At 34.2% G+C, this 19729-nt stretch overlaps 3 protein-coding genes and 6 non-coding genes across 9 annotated transcripts; 1 reads left to right on the forward strand and 8 right to left on the reverse strand.

Moving 5' to 3' along the window:
- Positions 1 to 2676: 2676 nt before the first annotated feature.
- On the reverse strand, positions 2677 to 5719 carry LOC141822846 (protein BOLA4, chloroplastic/mitochondrial-like). Its single transcript, XM_074710154.1, has 2 exons — positions 5618 to 5719; positions 2677 to 3615 (listed from the first exon to the last, which is right to left on the reverse strand). Exon 2 carries the CDS (start codon positions 3572 to 3574, stop codon positions 3014 to 3016), a length of 561 nt encoding a protein of 186 aa, XP_074566255.1. The 5' UTR covers positions 3575 to 3615; positions 5618 to 5719; the 3' UTR covers positions 2677 to 3013.
- Positions 5720 to 6092: 373 nt separating this feature from the next.
- LOC141822847 (SKP1-like protein 1A) lies at positions 6093 to 8499 on the forward strand. Its single transcript, XM_074710155.1, has 2 exons — positions 6093 to 6518; positions 8090 to 8499. The coding sequence occupies exons 1-2, from the start codon at positions 6207 to 6209 to the stop codon at positions 8261 to 8263; spliced, it is 486 nt and encodes a 161-aa protein (XP_074566256.1). The 5' UTR covers positions 6093 to 6206; the 3' UTR covers positions 8264 to 8499.
- Positions 8500 to 10532: 2033 nt separating this feature from the next.
- On the reverse strand, positions 10533 to 10744 carry LOC141825781 (small nucleolar RNA U3). Its single transcript, XR_012601536.1, has one exon. It is a non-coding gene; the product is annotated as a small nucleolar RNA U3 (small nucleolar RNA).
- Positions 10745 to 12026: 1282 nt separating this feature from the next.
- On the reverse strand, positions 12027 to 12239 carry LOC141825784 (small nucleolar RNA U3). The gene has a single exon (XR_012601539.1). It is a non-coding gene; the product is annotated as a small nucleolar RNA U3 (small nucleolar RNA).
- A 2850-nt stretch (positions 12240 to 15089) lies between these two features.
- Positions 15090 to 15301, reverse strand: LOC141825787 (small nucleolar RNA U3). The gene has a single exon (XR_012601542.1). It is a non-coding gene; the product is annotated as a small nucleolar RNA U3 (small nucleolar RNA).
- A 517-nt stretch (positions 15302 to 15818) lies between these two features.
- LOC141825785 (small nucleolar RNA U3) lies at positions 15819 to 16030 on the reverse strand. Its single transcript, XR_012601540.1, has one exon. It is a non-coding gene; the product is annotated as a small nucleolar RNA U3 (small nucleolar RNA).
- A 519-nt stretch (positions 16031 to 16549) lies between these two features.
- LOC141825782 (small nucleolar RNA U3) lies at positions 16550 to 16761 on the reverse strand. The gene has a single exon (XR_012601537.1). It is a non-coding gene; the product is annotated as a small nucleolar RNA U3 (small nucleolar RNA).
- A 516-nt stretch (positions 16762 to 17277) lies between these two features.
- LOC141825788 (small nucleolar RNA U3) lies at positions 17278 to 17489 on the reverse strand. The gene has a single exon (XR_012601543.1). It is a non-coding gene; the product is annotated as a small nucleolar RNA U3 (small nucleolar RNA).
- A 343-nt stretch (positions 17490 to 17832) lies between these two features.
- Positions 17833 to 19581, reverse strand: LOC141825089 (22.3 kDa class VI heat shock protein). The gene is made up of 2 exons (XM_074712479.1): positions 19237 to 19581; positions 17833 to 18275 (listed from the first exon to the last, which is right to left on the reverse strand). The coding sequence occupies exons 1-2, from the start codon at positions 19541 to 19543 to the stop codon at positions 18022 to 18024; spliced, it is 561 nt and encodes a 186-aa protein (XP_074568580.1). The 5' UTR covers positions 19544 to 19581; the 3' UTR covers positions 17833 to 18021.
- Between the last annotated feature and the right edge of the window lie 148 nt (positions 19582 to 19729).

Below are 19729 nucleotides of genomic sequence, written 5' to 3' on the forward strand. Positions count from 1 at the left end.
TCTTGGAGACACCAGTTCACACCGCGTCGACGCCCATCTCCGGCGGCCGCGCGCAATCCATCCGCCGCCGCCGCCCCCCACCCCAACCGCCGCGCGGCTGTGCCGTCGCTGACCGGGATCACGGATAACCTGCGACGATTTGTTTATGTTTGACCGTACGTGCATGCGATCCCGTACAGGACCACCCCATCGCCCCTTGACTTTCCCGGCCCACGGATCAAAATTCAAAACAGAAAATTCAAACTCTTCCTCTATAAATCAGCTCTTCTCATCTTCAATCCCCTTTCCACGTTCTCGTCCCATCACACCGGCCAAAGAAGAAGAAGCATAAGAAGTTAATTTTTTTTTCCTTCTTTGAAATGGGGAATTGTATGGAGTTGCAGAAGCAGGCGGCGTGGGTGGACGAGAAGGGGTTGCAGAGGAGGAGGAAGGTGAGGTCCGGTGAGGAGGAGGAGGAGGAGGCTAGAAGAACTGGTTCGAGGACGACGGTGACGATCAAGATCAAGATAAGCAAGAAGAAGCTGGAGGAGCGCCTGCGGCAGGTCGACGGGGATCTGGAGGTGCTCCGGCAACTGCTGACGTTGTGGGAGGAACAGCATGAGAAGGAGAAGGAGGAGAAGGAGAAGGTGGTCATGCATTGGACGCCGGAGTTGCAGAGCATACCGGAGTTGCCTGAGTGAACTTCATATATAGATCGATATGTAGCACGTGAAAATATATTTATATATAAATATAGAAGTGTGTTTTTTTATATATTTTTGTTGGGGGCAAAATACATCTATATATAGCAATGGATCTTCCTATGAATACTTGTGTTTTGCCTTATTTTTAATAAAATAAAAATCCATGAAGCCCTTATTGTCCAAACAATAACTACGATCAAAAGAACCAACTTAAATAATATAAGGTCGGATTTGCTATTGACATCTAAACCTAATTCAAACATAAAGTAGTATGATTCTATCATGAAATCTCTTCTATCTCGGATATAGTGTCATTAAGGAGTACAAGTGATGGCCAATAGAGTTGGATGGTCTTGTTAAGACTTAGTTATTGTATCATGTTTGAATCATTGTTCTAAAACTTCTTTCTTGATATCAAACTTTTGAAATGAATTTCAAAAACAAGTTTAGCAAATCCATAATAATGATTAACTAGTTCATTCATTTTTTTTCTAACCTAAATGAAAACTAAGATGAGAGGTCATAAATGCTGAATCAAAGAGCTCAAACTGAGCTACCATATATCCAACCAATCTGCCATTAAGTATGATACAACAGAAAAGACCACAATTGTATGGACTGAAGTTGTACAATTATACAATTGAATGCACTGACCTACATACCATTCATTTATTGTTGACTCATATAATTGGTTATTCAAATATATTTTAGATCTAAAGTGCATCAAGTACAATTTCTAAATAGGAAATAATATATTTCTCTGTATGATAAAATGTTGGATTTATCATCAAAACTTAAATGCCATGCCATGCCAGTTTGCAAATAGCTAGAATGATGTGTTCATGGTGGGCAATTCCAGAGAGGATTGATTTGGAAGTCAAAAACAAGGTGACCACCAGAAGCCATGTTCAAGGCATATGTTCTTAAAAGAGCTGATAAAGAAAGAAAAATGAACTTAAATTCCTGCTTCAATGAATTGTGAACACAGCTAAGGTCTGCTCTGTGCTTCTCTCTCTATATGAGCCCTTGTTGCTGCTCAGGCAGCTTTAAGCCTCTCTGAAATGCATCTCTTTGAGAATCCCCATTCCTACTCAAAAATTGAGAAGGAAGATCCTGAAGAAGTGCGGCATCTGAAAGCAAGATTTCTGATCTACAAGATTCTGAAAGAAGCTGATGAGAGGAGAGGAAGGAGACCACCATGTGCTTCCAAGCTCAGAGCTTGCAGGTTGAGGAGGTCAAAGATTGGTCTCAAGCTGAAGAGGCTTAGAGTTGCAGTGTTAAGGCAGGTTATGAAGCAAATTAGGCATATAAAGCTCTTGCTGGTCACCTAGTATTGATTAGAGATGAGAGATCCTCTGCTCTAAATAAGATGTCTGTTACTGATTTTAGTATTAAATTCCCCTCGTTTCGCTCGTTCTATAAGACCAATCTCTATTGTACTATGTAGAATATGAACTGAACTAGGAGTGAATAAAAATTCGATTAAATTGGTTAATTATTTGAATTTAAAAATTCAATTTAATTATTTTAAAATTTTAATTATTTTTAAAAAAAAATTAATTAATTCAGTTGGATTTTAAAAATTCTATTAAACCGAATTAATCAAAAAAAATTTAAATTTTTAAATAAATAAATTTATAAAATCTAATTAATAAATTTTTTATAATATTTAAAAATTTTAATTATTTTAATTAATTCGATCGAAAATAAAATAACTAATATTTTATGTATTGAATTTTTATTTAAAAATTTGATCAATTCAATTAATTTGAAAAATTTAAAAAAATTCAATTCAATCCTACTATCCTAAACTAAATTAGACCTCCACTACTACTACTACTCTTTTGTGATGACACAAACTGCAAAGCCATGATCTGTTGCAAGAAAAAACACAGAAAGACAATATATAATCATGTTATCATAGAGATAATGCAAACTAAGTCTATAAAGATTGTAGACAAAAAACATTTAAGGATTATCCAAACAAAACTACTAGTGAAAACATAAATACTCACAACACACAAGTTGGAATTTGGTGCCCATGTATTTATGGACAATAAGCTAAAACCAACATGAAATTTGGAGTCTGCAAATAGCATGAAAGCCATCCTATGCCATCTTCACCAGTGGCGTAGAATAGAACATGATTACATAAGATAATTTGATTTTTCTTCTATGATGCAGGAATTATTCTCAAGTTTGCAAACGCCCCATCAATTCACCTAGGGAATTAGACATTAAGTTATTACAGCTTGAAAATAGTATCGCAAAATATAAATGAATATTCCTAAAGTGAGGGTGGAAGTCCAAGGTCCATCGAGTGATCGAAACTATTTTTCTGCGTTGATCTCTGAAGGAGTTTTTGTTGTCATTTGGTCAACAGCATGCACAGTGCTCTGAAGCTCCTCCCATATAGCTTTGTATACCATTCTCTGCCTGTTCACGGATGATTGTCCTTCGAATGCTTTGGAGACTACGTCGATGCTTACATGTCGGCCATCTCCATAGGCATCTTTAACGACGACGGCATCAGCGTTGAGTTGCTCCTTAATCTTCTTCTCCATGGCTTGTATCATAGGGGAGTCAATCGAGCCGGAATCAGACACCTCTGTGGCCCTTACACTGCAGAAACCCCTCTTGCGAAGACTGCCGTATTGTAAGTAATGACCGCACAGGGGCACAAAAGAGATCCTTCTACAAAGCTCAATGGAGGAGTTAGACAGAAGGGATGAACCGCGCGTTGTTCCATGATAGGTGGGAATAGTTGCTGAGAACGGTAATGGTGTTTTTAGTGCTGAAAAAGGAGGGACATGATTGAGAGTGGCAGCAGAAATGCGTCGGAGGAAGATTGAGGCAAGTGAGAATGAGGAAGAGGACATTGTGACTGCCATGCTTGGACCAGCTCTCGTGTTTCCAATACCTCTTACCTACCCTGCATACAACACAGCTTAAACACGACAAAGAATAGTCCAATAGCATAAGAATCATCAAAAATAATAAAACAGAAAAACTGGCAATTTCTGATGACATCATTTGATACCAAATAGAACAATAACAAGGACAACTAAGGTTTGCTATCGGTTCATACTAAATAATTTCAAAAATGGATCTTGATATCCAGTTGTAACCGAACAAAATAATTTTGAGGAACAATCTGGCAGTTCCTGGATAGCATTGAGCTTAGAATAAAATCAAGTTAGAGTTTGTACACAGAGTTGAACTAAATTCATGCCTAGGTTTCATTTGCGGTTTTAAATAAATTTATTTCATGCAGAAGATTTTTTTTTCTTGGAAAAAAAGGATGGATAATTCAAGTAGCATATCACCTCATAATATACAAAAACTTCCTTTTGCATAACCCTAAACCGTAAAAGATGTGACAACTGAAATATACTCATATTCATTTGGCACATAATCAGCATATAGACCATGAGAACGTGCATTTGTTAATCTTGGACAATTATGTGGTGTTTTAAGATTGTAACATGCTTGAAACATACATTGTCACTCCAAAAGATTGGAAGGCTTGCAGTCTTGCCCTTTAAAACATTGGAAAGAAACAAATCTACAAATCTACCAAGTAGGTGCCTCGGTGAACAAATCTACCAAGTTCAGGTTGCTTGACTGGCAGCTAAACATATATAAATGATGACTAATTATACAACTCAATCACTTGAGAGTTGATAAATTGAGATAGATCACCTACACTATCAACCAATCTACTATTAAATTTTTATAGCTCTCAAGAAACAGATCTATTAAGAGAAAAAAAAAACAAATAAGGCCCCTTAATCTAAAAGCATCCAAGCAAGATCCCTATTTATAACTCCAATCCATTCAAAATTGCAAACTTTAACTGAAGGATATATTGAAATCATGCTAATGGTTTCATCAAGATTAAGATTAGAGTTTGATATCTTTAACCCAGGTAATTTCGACCCAGTCCATATCAAAACGGAGTAAAAAGTCCAATATTTTAAACTTTAAACCAAGTGGACCTCCAGAAAGTGAATAGATTAGTGGCTAATAATGTTAATTAAGAACCATCAATCCATTTCTGCTGCAAGAGAAACTACTGAGCCACCCAAAAGAGTCCTTCAATTTGAGCACATCCAAACGGTTCTATCTCACCTTATGGAAGGGATCAGCTCTCTTATAAAAGAGAGTTTTATATCACCACAAGGTTGCCCTCATGAATGGTTACCCATCTTTAGAAAAAAAAAATCACTATATAAATATTAAGTAAACAACATTGCCTCATAATGTAAGTTAATTAACTGCAGAACAATATAAGACAACAGAAAAACACTTCTCATAATCCGTGCAGACCAAGATGCTTGAACTTTACCAGCTATTGATTTCTGCAGTGCTCTGAGTCTATCCAACTAATTTTTGAGAGTTAGGAACTAGTACGCTTACATACCATCTGTTGTCTTTAAAATCAAACTTCAAAATTTTCTGTTTTCAGTTTGTAAGCTTGTAATTTTCAGAAAACAAAATGAAATCATTAAAAATTCAAAAAAAATGAAAAATATCACATTATATGTGTTAGAAAAAAAATCAATTTTAACTATCTATATTATTTTTTTAACAAACCAAAATGGATTTCAAAAAATTTTCTAAAACAAACAAGCATCAACGCAATCGTTCCAAAACATTTCTACAGTTGCGCAACCTAGCTTATTCCATCAAAATTACGTATAGAGGCGCCCCCATAATCACTTCGTTTTTTTTTTTTTCAAAAATAGGAGGATTCCTAACAACAATAGCGAGTTCTGCCTCGATTAGCAATCTTTTTATGTAAGCAACAGGGAAAAAAAACGGAAAGGGAGACTCCATTCACAACAAATCAGTATCGACAATTTAACCCGAGAAAGTCCAGGTCTCGATCAAATATTTAGGTTGCCAGGGCAACAAATTCGCGATTGACTTACCTTTAATCCGAGGCCAAAGAGGAGATCTAGGATGCTTCAGAGTTCGCAGGAAGGAACCGTGGTGAGAATCTGGAAACCCTAGATTCTCAGCGGGATCGAACGATGGTGAAGGCGTTCGGAACCACGTTCGGCGTTCGGCGTTTGCGTACGATGGTGTTGATTCTGTCGTCGGAAGCAGAAGGGCACAGCAACATGGGGCTCATCCTATCGAAATCAAATGACCTAGATAGCCTTCGAGTTTTAGAAATCTACCAAACTGGTTACATCTAGGCATGAAAAAAGTGGATTTTGTCCTCAGAATCAATCGCTGAATTATTTAAAAAATGGATTTTTTTTACCATTATTATCATTTGTCCAATATGTCAATTATCAATTTACCCCGCGTCTTACCTCCCCGAGTTAAGCGGGACCCAACTGGAAATTGATACAGCCTACGGGTAGGACGGCGAACGGGTAACTTTGTTAGGATCCCCAATCTCGTCGATAGTTATCACGACTCCATCTCCTTTTCGCCCTCTTCCTCTTTCCCGATCTCGATCGCTCCTTCCTTCGATCTTCTCGTGAGGGTTTCTCTCGGACCGTAGCGGGCATGGCGAGGATGATCACGCTGAGGAGCTCGGACGGCGAGGTGTTCGAGGTGGAGGAGGCGGTGGCGATGGAGTCGCAGACCATCAAGCACATGATCGAGGACGACTGCGCCGACAACGGCATCCCCCTCCCTAACGTCTCCTGCAGGATCCTCGCCAAGGTGGTTGAGTACTGCAAGAAGCACGTCGACGCCGCCGCCTCCAAGTCGTCGTCCGAGGACACCGCGGGATCTGGGATCTCCGATGAGGACCTCAAGTCCTGGGACGCCGAATTCGTCAAAGTCGACCAGGCCACCCTATTCGATCTGATATTGGTGGGATCTCTCGGCTTCTTTCATGATTCTTCGTAGAGTGAATATCTCTGACAAGTCTTCCGTCAAAGTTCAATTAGATATTGACTAGAACCATAAGTCTTATTCCTAAAAAATTGATCAAATTTGTTCTAGTTTGTGTTCTATATATCTTGGGAATTCTTAAAACTCAAGGATTCCAGAATATGATGCCAAGTATGTCCATACTCTCGGTTCCAAGTATATGCAATGGAATTCCAATTCGAATTTTCCCACTGGAATCCAAACATATTAATTGGAATTAGAATTCTTAGGATTTTTTTCTATATGGGGGTTGATTTGCTCACTTTAGATGAGTGAAGCATATCGATCAGTGTGCCCTTCCTTTTCATTTGGTACATCGTTCTCTCAAATTTCAGCTCATTACTGAAGGTATTTTCACAGTGTATCGATGTCCTATGCAATCAAATGGGATATATGTCAACATTGCTTTTGTTGATACTCAATTGGTTCCTGGTTGTCAACCTTTGCCTATAAACAATCTCCCTTCATTATTAGTATACCTAATTACTCCCGGTTCCATTGCCACCCTTCTAATCCAGATGTCTTTGCCTCAAAAATTCAGTTGGCTGCTGAATGTATTATCATAGCATATGCATTTCATTTGTCATCAAACCATGTATTTTCTGAGGGCATTTTATGCAGAAGTCAGATCTGTTACAGTGGTACCAGTGATCAATGAATTGTGTGCTGTTATAAAGAAAATAAAGATTGTATTACCATGATTGCTTATCTAGCATCATTTGCTTTTGGTTTACAATATTCATGTTAGTTCATTCTTTCCTACTCGATGTTCTTTTCTTTGTTTCATTGCCATGAATATGTTAATTGGTAGACAAATATGAGCTAGTGAAGTGCAGATAAGTAAGAAGATATTGTTCAGAGAATTGTGACAATTTTTTCCCCATCTTTTCGTTTTGGTCTTATATTATCTTGCTTCAACTGGCCATGTAGGTCGATTGGACTATCGTAACATATACGTAGAAACATGATGACTTAGATTCAATTGGGGCCACCATGACACTTGGGAAATGTAACCCAAGTAATTGACAGGCATCTTGATCACTTGGTCATGTTGCATCTGAGTCCAACCTGGTACAACATTGACAAATTGTGAATCTCTTTACTTAATCGATCTGCCTTATTATAAATTTCGTTGTTTTTTTAGCATGTCCATTTCAAATGTTTATCATTGTATCGGAGCTATACCTCCTACTAAAATTAAAGTGTTAAGTATGTCACCATTACGTTAGAAAAGGCATGATGTTGATTTCAGCTGTGTTTATAAAATCATTGAACAGCAAAATAAGTGCCCAGAAAGGAACTGCATATTCTCAACACGTAATTTACTGGACCTTTTTTAATCTCTTTCAGTTTTCAGGGTAAATTGCTCTTTAAATTTGTTCTTCATCTTGAAACTTTTATTCCATTTTTTATCTTTGTAATTTGATGCCATTTGTAGTAATAAATCTAATAGTAGATAGCTATTGCAACCTTACTTTTACATTGTTAACAATTTGCTCTCATGAATTCAGGCAGCAAACTATCTGAACATCAAGGGGCTGCTGGATCTGACATGCCAAACCGTGGCTGACATGATCAAGGGGAAGACACCTGAAGAGATCCGCAAGACTTTCAACATCAAGAACGATTTCACACCCGAGGAAGAGGAGGAGGTGCGGCGGGAGAACCAGTGGGCATTTGAATGAATCTTGGAAAGGTTGTCCCTTTCGAAGCGTTTAGTTCCCCCCCTGTTTATTTTATGACAGTGTTCATATCATATTGGGGGGAGTTATCTACTACTATCAATGTTTCTTTTGTTAACCGTGGAGAATTTATAGCTTTATCCATCGTATGTCGTTTAACGATTGCACCATCGGACTTGTGAAAAAGATGTAATTTAATGCCATCGGTATGTGTTCTATCTTATTGGCTTAGCTTTCAATAGATTATCCTGAAATGTTTTTCCTTGCCTTTTTCAAGGCGAAGCAAATTCCTGGCAAAATTAAACAAAATTCAAAAAAAAAGGGAAAAAGATAATTCATTTGATTTTAGTTTGTTTTAATAAAAAATAAAATAAAGTTATGTTCAGTGTGTATTGCAACAAAACATACTCAAAGTGCCCAGCTTCTTCTATCTTATTAGTAGTTGCATTCCTACTTTTTTCTATATGTATATCTGAAAGTCTTTTGTTGATTAATTTGCACCCAATTTAATTAAGGAATTGTGTTATACTTATTCCCAGATTAAATCAAACTTATTTAAATATTTTTTTTCTTTCCAAGTCGAGACTAATTTTTGTGAAAAAATCAATTAAACAAACATAACCATCCAGAGTGCTTTACCTGTCTCCACAACACTTATACAGTAACAAAACTACGACTGTTTACATTCTTGTGCCAGCTGGTGATTAATAATTCTCTTTTGTAAGGTGAAATCATCATCTCAAAGATGATTAATAATTCTTTAAAATTATGTTAAATAAGCGATGTGGGACAAAAGCTCTCTAACTACTCAGTTGTATTTTATGAGTGTTCATATCATATTGGAGGGACTTATCTACTAGTATCAATGTTTCCTCTGTTAATCATGGAGAATTTAATTATAGCTTTATCCATAGTATGTTAACGATCGCACCATCTGACTTGTGAAAAAGATGTAATTTGGTGTCACCAGAATGTGTTTGATCTTATTTCCTTTCAATAGAAATGTTTTTTGCTTTCCTTTTTCAAGGCGAAATAATTCATGCCAATATTACGTTAAACAAAATTCAAAAAAGGAAAAAAAACAATTTATTTGATTCAGTAAGGTAGTAAGTTATGTTGTTTTTGTTTTAATAAAAAATAAAACAAATTTTTTTTAGTGTTTTGCAGGAGCAATATATTTTAATAAAAAAATAAAACAAAAACATGTTCAATATTTATTAAAAAAAATACTCGTTGTGTACGACCTTCTTATTTTGATGATTATTTTACACTTAATTTAATTAATTAATTATTTTATTCCTAAAAATTAGATCAAACTTAAATTTTTTCTCTCAAAAAAAAGTTAAAAACTACATAATCTTTAATTTTTTTTTAGTGTTTAGTAGGAGGAATATGTTTTAATAAAAAAAAAAATAAAAACATATTTAATTATTACAAAAAATAATCATTTAAAACTTTCTTATTTTGATTAATTTGCATTTAATTAATTAAATCTGTCAAACAATCTCAAGACCACCACAGCAGATACAAGATCTACTAAGTAGGAATGAGCAAAAATTCAATTAAAATGAATAAACCAATCAAACCAATTAATTTAAAAATTCAGTTTGGTTATTTCAAATTTTAGATTATTTTTTCTCAAAAAAAAAATCAATTAATTGGTTCGGTTTCAATTTTAAAATTTTATATTCGATTAAATCGAATTAATCAAAATAAAAAAATAATTTATAAATTCCTAAGTAAGTAAACTTATAAATCTCTAATTAATTGATAAAATTTTTAAAATATTTAAAAATTTAGTTAATTTGGTCGAAAATTGAATTAATCGATATTTTATCGATTCAGTTTGTTCGATTTTTATTTAAAAATTTATCGGTTGGGTTAGTTCAAAAAAATTCTTATGCCATCAACTAAATTGTGTTGCCAATCAAATTGTATTACCTGTCTCATTTACACTAAAGGATACAGTTCTACGAGCCTATAGAATAGATCTTGTTCGAGTATGGTTGTGCTTTCCGAATCTAGAATGTGATTAATAAATTTTCTGAAACAATCATAATAGGGGATGTGAGACTAAAGTTAATTATTCAATGATCACCGTCCGATTAAAATCTCCAAGAGATGTTGAAAATTAATAAATTATGAGAAAATTTCAGTAGTTCCCTTTTTTACATATACAAAATAATATCATTCTCTATTTTTTTAACATTTGTGAATTTTAATAATAAAATAAAAAATTAAAAGGTATTTGATTAATATCAAAAAAGAATTGGATCTGTCAGACAATCTCAAGACCACCACAGCAGACCATCGATCTGCTGAGAACAATCCTCCACAACCACCGATCCCATTGGATCTGAGCTGTTAATCATGCTCTGATCTCAAGATCTTACGTCATCCACCAGATTGGGTTGCCTGTCTCCTTAACACTCAAGGATACAGTTGTACGAGCCTATAGAACAGATCCTGTTCAAGTAAGGTCGTGTATTTTGGTTCTAGCAGGTGATTAATAAAGTTTCCAAAACTATGATAAATAGGCAATGTGGGACTAAAGTTCCCTAACTACTCAATGATCCACCGTCCAATTAAATTTTTGAGTATTTTTTATCTTCCAAGAGATGTTGAAAATTAAAAAATAATAAAAAACTTACAATTAATTTCTTTTATTTACATATACAAAATATCATTCTCTATTTAATATTCAAGTATTTTAACAATAAAATAAAAAATATTAAAAGGCATTTGATTAATAAAAAATAAAAAATAAAAACAAGTTCAGTATTTATTATAAAAAATACTTATTATGCAAACCTTCTTATTTTGATGATTAATTTGCATATAATTTAATTAAGAAATTATCTTATTCCCCAAAATTAAATAAAACTTAATTTTTTCCCTAGAAAAAGTTGAAATTAATTTTTGAAAAAAAATATTGAAGAAAAATAATCATTAATTTTTGTGATTAAAAATTTAAAACGTTGAAAAAACTTGAATATGTCAGATAATCTCAAGACCACCACAGCAGATACAAGATCTACTGAGTAGGCCTGAGCAAAAATTCAATTAAATCGAATAAACTGATCAAACCCGAATTTAAAATTCAGTTTGGTTATTTCAAAATTTTAGTTATTTTTTCTAAAAAAATTAATTAATTGGTTCAGTTTCAATTTTAAAATTTTTTATTTGAGTTAAATCGAATTAATCAAAATAAAAAAATAATTTATAAATTCCTAAGTAAGTAAACTTATAAATCACTAATTAATTGATAAAATTTTCAAAATATTTAAAAAATTTGATTAATTCGGTCGAAAATTGAATTAACCGATATTTTATCGATTCGTTTTGTTCGATTTTTATTTAAAAATTCGGTCGGTTGGGTTAGTTCAAAAAAATTCTTATGCCATCAACTAAATTGTGTTGCCAACCAAATTGTGTTGCCTGTCTCCTTTACACTAAAGGATACAGTTCTACGAGCCCATAGAACAGATCTTGTTTGAGTATGGTCGTGCTTTCCGAATCTAGAATGTGATTAATAAATTTTCCGAAACTATCATAATAGGGGATGTGAGACTAAAGTTAACTATTCAATGATCACCGTCCGATTTAAAATCTCCAAGAGATGTTGAAAATTAATAAATTATGAGAAAATTTCAGTAGTTCCCTTTTTTACATATACAAAATATCATTCTCTATTTTCTTAACATTCATGAATTTTAATAATAAAATAAAAAATAAAAGGCATTTGATTAATATCAAAAAAGAATTGGATCTGTCAGACAATCTCAAGACCACCACAGCAGACCATCTGATCTACTGAGAACAATCCTCCACAGCCACCGGTCCCATTGGATCTGAGCTGTTAATCATGCTCTGATCTTGAGATCTTACGTCATCCACCAGATTGGGTTGCCTGTCTCCTTAACACTCAAGGATACAGTTGTACGAGCCTATAGAACAGATCCTGTTCAAGTAAGGTCATGCCTTTTGGTTCTAGCAGGTGATTAATAAAGTTTCCAAAACTATGATAAATAAGGCAATGTGGGACTAAAGTTCCAATTTTAATTTTTTTGGTTAAACCGAATTTGATAAAATTTTCAAAATATTTAAAAATTAATTTAAAATTTTCAAAATATTTAAAAATTGAAAATTGAATTAACTGATATTTAATCGATTCGGTTTGTTCGATTTTTATTTAAAAATTCAGTCGGTTCAGTTAGTTCAAAAAAATTCTTATGTCATCAACTAAATTGTGTTGCCAACCAAATTGTATTGCTTGTCTCCTTTACACTGAAGGATACAATACTTATGGTCGTGCTTTACAAAACTAGATCTTATTTTCAAGTATGGTCATGCATGTTCAATGATCACCTTCCGATTAAAATCTCCAAGAGATACTGAAAATTAATAAATTATGAGAAAATTTCAATAGTTCCCCTTTTTACATATACCAAATATCATTCTCTATTTTTTTTAATATTCAATTATTTTAATAATAAAATAAAAAATATTAAAAGGTATTTGATTAATATAAAAAAATGAATTGGAAAGGTTAGATTAAGACTGACAAAAAAAATTATAGGAAACAGTGTTCAAGACCACCAGACAGGCAACTCAATCTGCAACTCAAATTCTATGACACCGGTAGCTGTGGAGATTGGGTTGCCTATCAAGGATCAGTTAACAGCCTAAGGATCCTGTTCAAGTAAGGTCATGCTTTTTGATTCTAGTAGGTGATTAATAAAGTTTCCATAACTATGTTAAATAGGCAATGTGGGACTAAAGTTCCCTAACTACTCAATGATCCACCTGGCCAATTAAAATTTTGAATATTTTTTATCCTCCAAAAAGCTGAAAATTAAAAAATAACAAAAAACTTACAATTAGTTTTTTTTTTTACATATATAAAATATTATTTTCTATTTAATATTCGAGTATTTTAATAATAAAATAAAAAACATTAAAAGGCATTTGATTAATAAAATCATGAAAGGTATTTTAAAATTTCCTGTACTGATTTAATTCGTATGAAACCTCACCTTCAATAATAAATCAAATCTATGCTACATATATAACAACAACAGACGATTAATTACACATCTTCCATCAGCGCACATTTATTCTTTCAGCCACCAATGAGCATGTTCTGTCAAATTAGATAGCACTAGTTGCCACAATTGAATACATTCAGATTCCTTGCTGCTTGCCACTCAGCGCAGGTTTCCATCAGCAGTGCTGTGCTTTGGAATTTTGATCTCCAGGAGGGTGTCATCAACAATGTGTGCCTCCGTCTTCTTCCAGTTTGTGTCGGCCGGCAGCTCTTTGATCTCCAGGAGGGTGTCATCAACAAGTCGCCGGATCGGATGAATCCATGCTCCCACCAGCGGCCCAACTTCCAGTCCCTTGCCTCAGATTCCTTGCCCCTCCATCGCCCACTGATCTCGATCACCTTCGTGCTTTGCCCGCACACTTCTGCATCACATTTCCTCACGCCAACTGTAGAATGAAACTTAGTCGTTGTCTGCAAGCATTGTCTATGTATAGATAAGTTAAAAGTATTGAGTTCGTATGACCGGAAACTGTTCTAGCACAGCGAGACAGCGATACCTGTGTCAACACAATTTCGGTATGAATCCACAACTGAGACAATACAATTTAGTCGCACTGAGTGATACCAATTGGAATTCATATCATGGTGCATGTCATAATCTTGGCTCCTTAAAATACAAATTAAATAAAACAAAACTTGATCTGACCTTTAGTCTCAAAAGCTTGACCTTTTGATATTGTTGGTCCTATATAATCAAACCTTTAGTATGATATCAGCACAATGTTTATCAAGAACACCAAGAACAAGGCCTAATCATGAGATATGCTATGTTTTGATCCATGACTTGTAATAGATTAAAGCTAATCAGCTGCTGAAAATAGATGCAAGTTTTCAACTTGTACGAACATTATTGGATAGATCACATCATCTGACGAAACCAAGCATCACATGGATCAGAAAGAAACAAAGCAATATGAAGCCATCCATGTAGGTCGATTGGACTATCGTAACATATACCTAGAAACATGATGACTTAGATTCAGTTGGGGTCCACCATGACACTTGGGAAATGTAACCCAAGTAACTGACAGGCATCTTGATCACTTGGTTATGTTGCATCTGAGTCCAACCTGGTACAACATTGACAAATTGTGAATCTCTCTTAATCGATCTGCCTTACTATAAATTTCTTTGTTTTTTTAGCATATGTCCATTTCAAATGTTTATCATTGTATCGGAGCTATACCTCCTACTAAAATTAAAGTGTTAAGTATATATCTCAGCATTACGTTAGAAATGGCATGATGTTGATTTCAGCTGTGTTTATAAAGTCATTGAACAGCAAAAAAAGTGCCCAGAAAGGAACTGCATATTCTCAACACGTAATTTACTGGACCTTTTTTAATCTCTTTCAGTTTTCAGGGTAATTGCTCTTTAAATTTGTTCTTCATCTTGAAACATTTATTCCATTTTTTATCTTTGTAATTGATGCCATTTGCAGTAATAAATCTAATAGTAGATAGCTATTGCAATCTTACTTTTACATTGTTAACAATTTGCTCTCTTGAATTCAGGCAGCAAACTATCTGCAGCAAACTATTCAATGATCGCCGTCCGATTAAAACCGCCAAGAGATGCTGAAAATTAATAAATTATGAGAAAATTTCAATAATTCCCCTTTTTACGTATGCAAAATATCATTCTCTATTTTCTTAACATTCATGAATATTAATAATAAAATAAAAAAATAAAAGGCATTTGATTAATATCAAAAAAGAATTGGATCTGTCAGACAATCTCAAGACCACCACAGCAGACCATCGATCTACTGAGAACAATCCTCCACGGCCATCGGTCCCATTGGATCTTAGCCGTTAATCATGCTCTGATCTCAAGATCTTATGTCATCCACCAGATTGGGTTGCCTGTCTCCTCAACACTCAAGGATACAATTGTACGATCCTATAGAACAGATCCTGTTCAAGTAAGGTCGTGCCTCTTGTTGCTAGCTGGTGATTAATAAAGTTTCCAAAACTATGATAAATAGGCAATGTGGGACTAAAGTTCCCTAACTACTAAATGATCCACCTTCCAATTAAATTTTTGAGTATTTTTTATCGTCTAAGAGATGCTGAAAATTAAAAAATAATAAAAAAACTTACAATTAGTTTCTTTTTATTTACATATATAATATATAATATCATTCTCTATTTAATATTTGAGTATTTTAACAATAAAATAAAAAATATTAAAAGGCATTTGATTAATAAAAAATAAAACAAAAACATGTTCAGTATTTATTAAAAAAATACGCATAGTCTACTTAATTATTTTGATGATTAATTTGCAAATAATTTAATTTAGAAATTATCTTTTCCCCCAAAATTAAATCGAACATAAATTTTAGTTTGAAATTAATTTTTAAAAAAAACATTGAAGAAAAATAATCATTAATTTTAATAATAAAATAAAAAAATTAAAAGGCATTTGATTAATATCAAAAAAGAATTGGATCTGTCAGACAATCTCAAGACCACCACAGCAGACCATCGATCTGCTGAGAACAATCCTCCATGGCCATCGATCCCATTGGAACTTAGCCGTTAATCATGCTCTGATCTCAAGATCTTACGTCATCCACCAGATTGGGTTGCCTGTCTCCTTAACACTCAAGGATACAGTTGTACGATCCTATAGAACAGATCCTGTTCAAGTAAGGTCGTGCCTCTTGTTGCTAGCTGGTGATTAATAAAGTTTCCAAAACTATGATAAATAGGCAATGTGGGACTAAAGTTCCCTAACTACTAAATGATCCACCGTCCAATTAAATTTTTGAGTATTTTTTATCCTCTAAGAGATGCTGAAAATTAAAAAATAATAAAAAAACTTACAATTAGTTTCTTTTTATTTACATATATATATAAAATATCATTCTCTATTTAATATTTGAGTATTTTAACAATAAAATAAAAAATATTAAAAGGCATTTGATTAATAAAAAATAAAATAAAAACATGTTCAGTATTTATTAAAAAAAATACGCATAGTCTACTTAATTATTTTGATGATTAATTTGCACATAATTTAATTTAGAAATTATCTTTTCCCCCAAAATTAAATCGAACATAAATTTTTGTTTGAAATTAATTTTTAGAAAAAACATTGAAGAAAAATAATCATTAATTTTAATAATAAAATAAAAAAAAATTAAAAGGCATTTGATTAATATCAAAAAAGAATTGGATCTGTCAGACAATCTCAAGACCACCGCAGCAGACCATCGATCTGCTGAGAACAATCCTCCACAGCCTTCGATCCCATTGGATCTTAGCCGTTAATCATGCTCTGATCTCAAGATCTTACGTCATCCACCAGATTGGGTTGCCTGTCTCCTTAACACTCAAGGATACAGTTGTACGAGCCTATAGAACAGATCCTGTTCAAGTAAGGTCGTGCCTCTTGTTGCTAGCTGGTGATTAATAAAGTTTCTAAAACTATGATAAATAAGCAATGTGGGACTAAAGTTCCCTAACTACTAAATGATCCACCGTCCAATTAAATTTTTGAGTATTTTTTATCCTCCAAGAGATGCTGAAAATTAAAAAATAATAAAAAAACTTACAATTAAATTCTTTTTATTTACATATATATATAAAAAATCATTCTCTATTTAATATTTGAGTATTTTAACAATAAAATAAAAAATATTAAAAGGCATTTGATTAATAAAAAAATAAAATAAAAACATATTCATTATTTATTTAAAAATACGCATAGTCTACTTAATTATTTTGATGATTAATTTGCACATAATTTAATTTAGAAATTATCTTTTCCCCCAAAATTAAACCGAACATAAATTTTTGTTTGAAATTAATTTTTAGAAAAAACATTGAAGAAAAATAATCATTAATTTTAATAATAAAATAAAAAAATTAAAAGGCATTTGATTAATATCAAAAAAGAATTGGATCTGTCAGACAATCTCAAGACCACCACAGCAGACCATCGATCTGCTGAGAACAATCCTCCACAGCCATCGGTCCCATTGGATCTTAGCCGTTAATCTTGCTCTGATCTCAAGATCTTACGTCATCCACCAGATTGGGTTGCCTGTTTTCTTAACACTCAAGGATACAATTGTATGAGCCTATAGAACAGATCCTGTTTAAGTAAGGTCGTGCCTCTTGTTGCTAGCTAGTGATTAATAAAATTTCCAAAACTATGATAAATAAACATTGTTGGACTATTGTTCCCTAACTACTCAATGATCTACCTTCCAATTAAAATTTTAAGAATTTTTTATCCTCCAAAAGAAGCTGAAAATTAAAAAATAATAAAAAACTTACAATTAATTTCTTTTTTTATATATATAAAATATTATTTTCTATTTAATATTCGATTATTTTAATAACAAAATAAAAACATTAAAAAGCATTTGATTAATAAAATCATGAAAGGTATTTTAAAATTTTCTGCATTGATTTAATTTAGATGAAACCTCACCAAATATTTCATATCAGTGTTCAATAATAAATCATCAAATCTATGCTATATATATATAGCAACAACAGACGATTAATTACACATCTTCTTCCATCAGCGCACAGCTTCTTTATTCTTCCTGTCAGCCACCACCATGAACATATTCTGTCAAATTAGATAGCACTAGTTGCCACAATTGAATACATTCAGATTCCTTGCTGCTTGCCACTCAGCGCAGGTTTCCATCAGCAGTGCTGTGCTTTGGAATTTTGATCTCCAGGAGGGTGTCGTCAACAATGTGTGCCTCGGTCTTCTTCCAGTTTGTGTCGGCCGGCAGCTCGAGTCGTCGGACGAATCCATGCTCCCACCAGCGGCCCAACTTCCAGTCCCTTGCGTCAGATTCCTTTCCCCTCCATAGCCCACTGATCTCGATCACCTTCGTGCTTTGCCCGCACACTTCTGCATCACATTTCCTCACGCCAACTGTAGAATGAAACTTTAGTCATTTGTCTGCAAGCTTTGTCTATGTATAGATAAGTTAAAAGTATTGATTTCGTATGACCGGAAACTGTTCTAGCACGGCGAGACAGCGATATTTGTGTCAACAAAATTTCGGTATGAATCCACAACTGAGACAATACAATTTAGTCGCACTGAGTGATACCAATTGAAATTCATATCATGGTGCATGTCATAATCTTGGCTCCTTAAAATACAAATTAAATAAAACAAAACTTGATCCGACCTTTAGTCTCAAAAGCTTGACCTTTTGATATTCTTGGTCCTATATAATCAAATGTTTAGTATGATATCAGCACAAAGTGTATCAAGAACACCAAGAACAAGGCCTAAGAGCTTTGCTTTCTGTAATTAAACAGAAACCCATAAGATATGCTATGTATTGATCCATGACTTCGAATAGATTAAAGCTAATCAGCTGCTGAAAATAGATGCAAGTTTTCAACTTGTACGAACATTATTGGATAGATCAGCATCATCTGACGAAACCAAGCATCACATGGATCAGAAAGAAACAAAGCAAGAGCTCTAGCTTCATATGGATAGCCATTACTGAAGAATCACAAGTGAGATTTGATTAAGAATCGTCTTCAATCTCATTCCTAATATGAACAAGCTACTTCCATCCTTTGTATCATTCGTAATGCGAACAAGGTACTTACTTCCATAACTATTTCCTATTTGGTTGCAAGACAAATCTTCAATAAAAATTTGAGTTTGGCAAGAATAACTCTATCGTTCATGATGAAATCTGATGAGATAGTGATTCTTGAGTTTGATTGCAACTAGGAAACTACCAAAATTATCATTCCCACTCAAGCATTGCTACCCATTTCTTGTATCAAACCTAGGAATTATTATTATGTTTCAATCTGCAGCTAGCCTTTTGTTCTTCCCACTAGGAACCCTAACGAATTTCCAGTACCTGGCAGTTCCGCTTTGAGGGCGTACTCGGAGTCGGTCTCGAACCAATCGACACCGGTCTTGGACTCGCTCCTCAACCCGGCGAGAAGCGCGTCGGCCTCGAACTCCCACAGAGGGAAGGCGTCTCCGGGGTCGAAGAACTTCCCGAACAGCAGCGGGCTGAATAGGGACCCTTCGCCGAACACCCTGCGGACGGCGTCCCCGCCGTGGGCGACGAACGAGTCGAAGGCGTCCTCCGGTAGGGAGACACGCCACTTCTGTGAGCTTCCGTCGCCAGCGCGGACCTCGATCGCCCTCCGGCTCGGCATCTGCGGTCGGAGACGGTGGTCGACTCGAGAGAGGACGGTCGCTGGGAATTCTGCTTTTTATAAAGTTTGAGGGTGGCTTTTGGAAAAAAGTTAGGGTGGTGGGGTTGTGGGAATATTTGTATGCGTTTACTTCCATGGAGCTTATCCAAAATCACTTTAACCAATTTGCTAAAATGATCGACGATC

The sequence above is a fragment of the Curcuma longa genome, chromosome 3 (genome assembly GCF_044706935.1).
Source record: "Curcuma longa cultivar G26 ecotype Majalengka, Jawa Barat chromosome 3, ITB_CL_G26_1.1, whole genome shotgun sequence".
In the NCBI taxonomy this organism is placed as follows: Eukaryota; Viridiplantae; Streptophyta; class Magnoliopsida; order Zingiberales; family Zingiberaceae; genus Curcuma; species Curcuma longa.

Bases quoted from the DNA above. Each gene is read 5' to 3' on its own strand.
- LOC141825089 (XM_074712479.1), bottom strand. From the start codon at position 19,543: ATGCCGAGCCGGAGGGCGATCGAGGTCCGCGCTGGCGACGGAAGCTCA. The intron at 18,276-19,236 runs GTACTGGAAATT...TTCATTCTACAG, and splicing joins CCTCAAAGCGGAACTGCCAG to TTGGCGTGAGGAAATGTGAT.
- LOC141822846 (XM_074710154.1), bottom strand. From the start codon at position 3,574: ATGGCAGTCACAATGTCCTCTTCCTCATTCTCACTTGCCTCAATCTTC.
- LOC141822847 (XM_074710155.1), top strand. From the start codon at position 6,207: ATGGCGAGGATGATCACGCTGAGGAGCTCGGACGGCGAGGTGTTCGAG. The intron at 6,519-8,089 runs GTGGGATCTCTC...TCATGAATTCAG, and splicing joins CCCTATTCGATCTGATATTG to GCAGCAAACTATCTGAACAT.